This window comes from Vollenhovia emeryi, unplaced genomic scaffold (assembly GCF_000949405.1).
Source record: "Vollenhovia emeryi isolate VEMERY1.0 unplaced genomic scaffold, V.emery_V1.0 DF944408.1, whole genome shotgun sequence".
Classification (NCBI taxonomy): domain Eukaryota; kingdom Metazoa; phylum Arthropoda; class Insecta; order Hymenoptera; family Formicidae; genus Vollenhovia; species Vollenhovia emeryi.
Window position 1 is genome coordinate 1 of NW_011961958.1, and position 2,561 is coordinate 2,561.

Sequence of the window (2,561 nt, forward strand, 5' to 3'; positions counted from 1 at the left end):
GTTGTCAAGGTCACCTTACTGAGTGACCTTCAGAAAGTTTTAGCCGTCGCTCGTTGTTCGTTAAAAAGTTATGGAGAAAAGAAATTTCGCAAATGCTATGTAGTTCATGATATCATGTACGTTTAGGATGGCCTCACGTGGAAACTTCTTTTCTTTATAACTTTTTAACAAACAACGAGCGATGGCTAAAACCTTCTGAAGATCATTCAGTAAGGTGACCTTGACAACATATGCCAAGGTCAAGGTCATTGGGGCTGGGTCCGTGTTTGTGAAGTTTTACCCTCTTTTCTTTTGGCGATACAGCATTTTTTTTGGTGTCTTGATGGCAGTGCTGCTACATTATGAAATATATTCCACACTAGTTCTATCTACACGAGTGTCCATGGTACAATTACAACGTATAGTTCCAACCAGTCGCAGAAACCCGGAATAAAATATTGACAGAGTCCATCAGTACTGCAGTTTTGAAACTGAATATCGTGTAACATGTGACAGAAATATAAGTGCGAAAGAAAATTTTCTGTACAGATTTTTATTTTACTACGCTAAAACCAACGCGCTTTCGAAAACAAATAATTTAAGCAATTATGAAATAATCGTTAATTATTTAACAATAATGTGTTTTGCATTTAGCACAATAAAAATATTTTAATCTTATACTTCTGTGAAAAGTAATCGTGAAATAGATTTTCTTTTATCCTTAGTCACTTTTATCCTTAGTCACCTTCGAGAGATATAATATAATTTATTTCATAATGCCTAATTTTAAGGAAGCGTTTTACTATATCATGGCGGACATACAATTTCTCATAATAATGGCTGATTTACCATTTTTATCTGAATTTCGACCTGTAAGTCGAATTTCCCTACTGCAAAGGCCAAATACCAAACTTTGAGGGCAGATTTCCTTATTCAGGGCATTTTTACTTTAAACTCGTTGACTTTCGGGTCCTTTTATCGCTCGATAAGGTATTTTGACTAATAAGTCCGAATTTCCTACTTATAAGTTATATTGACTTCAAAGTTGAGAACGCTGGATCGATATGCATATACTATATGTATATCGAGAAACATTTGCGATCCAGCGGCGCTGCGAACGTAAACATTAACAAACATGAGTTCACCGTGTGACGTGGTCGAGTACAGACGTGTTTTATCCTGTACCAAGTTTTTCTCGCAAATTCGCTGGCAAAATGGGAGATCATTTCACAATTGTTGCCATAATTACAAAAAAAGTACTACAACAAAAGTAAAATATTCGTATGTTCCTCATCAGTGGGTGAAAAATGGGTTTGTATTCTGGTCACCTAAAAATTGTCTCACTTTGAGAAACGACCCATCGAGTGCTCCTGAACCCGAATGGAAAAAATTTAAGTGCAAAATAAAAAAAGACTTTATTGTTGGGAAAGAAGAAGCCGAACTGTGGGAAGAGGAGTACTTGAATGCTTCTTGTACTGAATCTGAAGAAAAGTATGTATAACACCATTATCAGTTTTCTCAAATACATTTTTGTTGAATGTTAAGTTTAAATACAAATGGTTTTGTTACAAAAGTAATCTAATATATTAGTGAACTTTTTTGTAGCTTGTCAATTAACCGGCAGCTTATTTCTATCAGAGATACAATCAATTTTTAATTATAAAAGCTATCATAAATTATCGAAATACACATAGGTATCGCTGTTATAGAGGTTTCGTCAAAAGCAAAATCAAAACGTATTCAAAAGAAAAGTCTCCATTTTATGTTTTATTGTACAAACAGCTCTTCGTTGTAAATATTCTAATAAAAATCTTGATAATGCGTCTGTAAATTGTAGCAAATAGAAATCAGTATAATATTTTTGCAAGTATAATAGAATATAATATTTTACAAGTACTTACGAACATAAAACTAATAAATGAGTATACATATGGTCGTTAACAATGACAATGAAATGGCCAAGACAATCGATAAGACCAATATTGATGTATTATTCAACGATGTTGCATCAAACGTAACGTCAAACGTAACGCCAAACTTAACGCCAAATGTAAATGCTGCTTTAACGAATATTGGATCAAACCACATAAATCTATCGTTTCGGAACGAAGGTGGAATTTTGATTCAAGATGATATGTTTGGCAATGATCACGAGACACGGTAGTGTCTCGCGCCAAGTGTAAGCGTAGCTAGTACATGCGTGCGAGACCGACCGTGTAAGTTTACGCGAGTACACGAGTTGACGGGCCCTCAGATTTTCGGATCTCAACAACGGCTGATCCGACGAAATTGAGACTGCGCTTAATCGATAGCTTGGGTACGATTTGCATAATAAAAGTGTTTTTACTTTTCTCCTACGTGCTCCAGGAGTGGAGGTATTGCAATGCAAATGTCAGATTTGTTAAATTTTGGATTAAGAAACGTCTTTGTCGTCGTCTTTGTCGTCGCCTTCGTCCCGGTCGTCGTCGTCGTCGTCGATCAGACCAGCATTTTCACTTGACTTTTCACTTGACCACGTTGCAATTGACCACGGTCCCAATTGACCACGTTGCAATTGACCACGGTCCCAATTGACCACGTTG

General features: G+C 36.0%; 1 protein-coding gene across 1 annotated transcript; it reads left to right on the top strand.

Moving 5' to 3' along the window:
- Nucleotides 1–205: 205 nt before the first annotated feature.
- Nucleotides 206–1,636, top strand: LOC105563382. Its single transcript, XM_012014946.1, has 2 exons — nucleotides 206–1,470; nucleotides 1,585–1,636. The coding sequence occupies exons 1-2, from the start codon at nucleotides 1,115–1,117 to the stop codon at nucleotides 1,634–1,636; spliced, it is 408 nt and encodes a 135-aa protein (XP_011870336.1). The 5' UTR covers nucleotides 206–1,114.
- The last annotated feature ends 925 nt before the right edge of the window (nucleotides 1,637–2,561 follow it).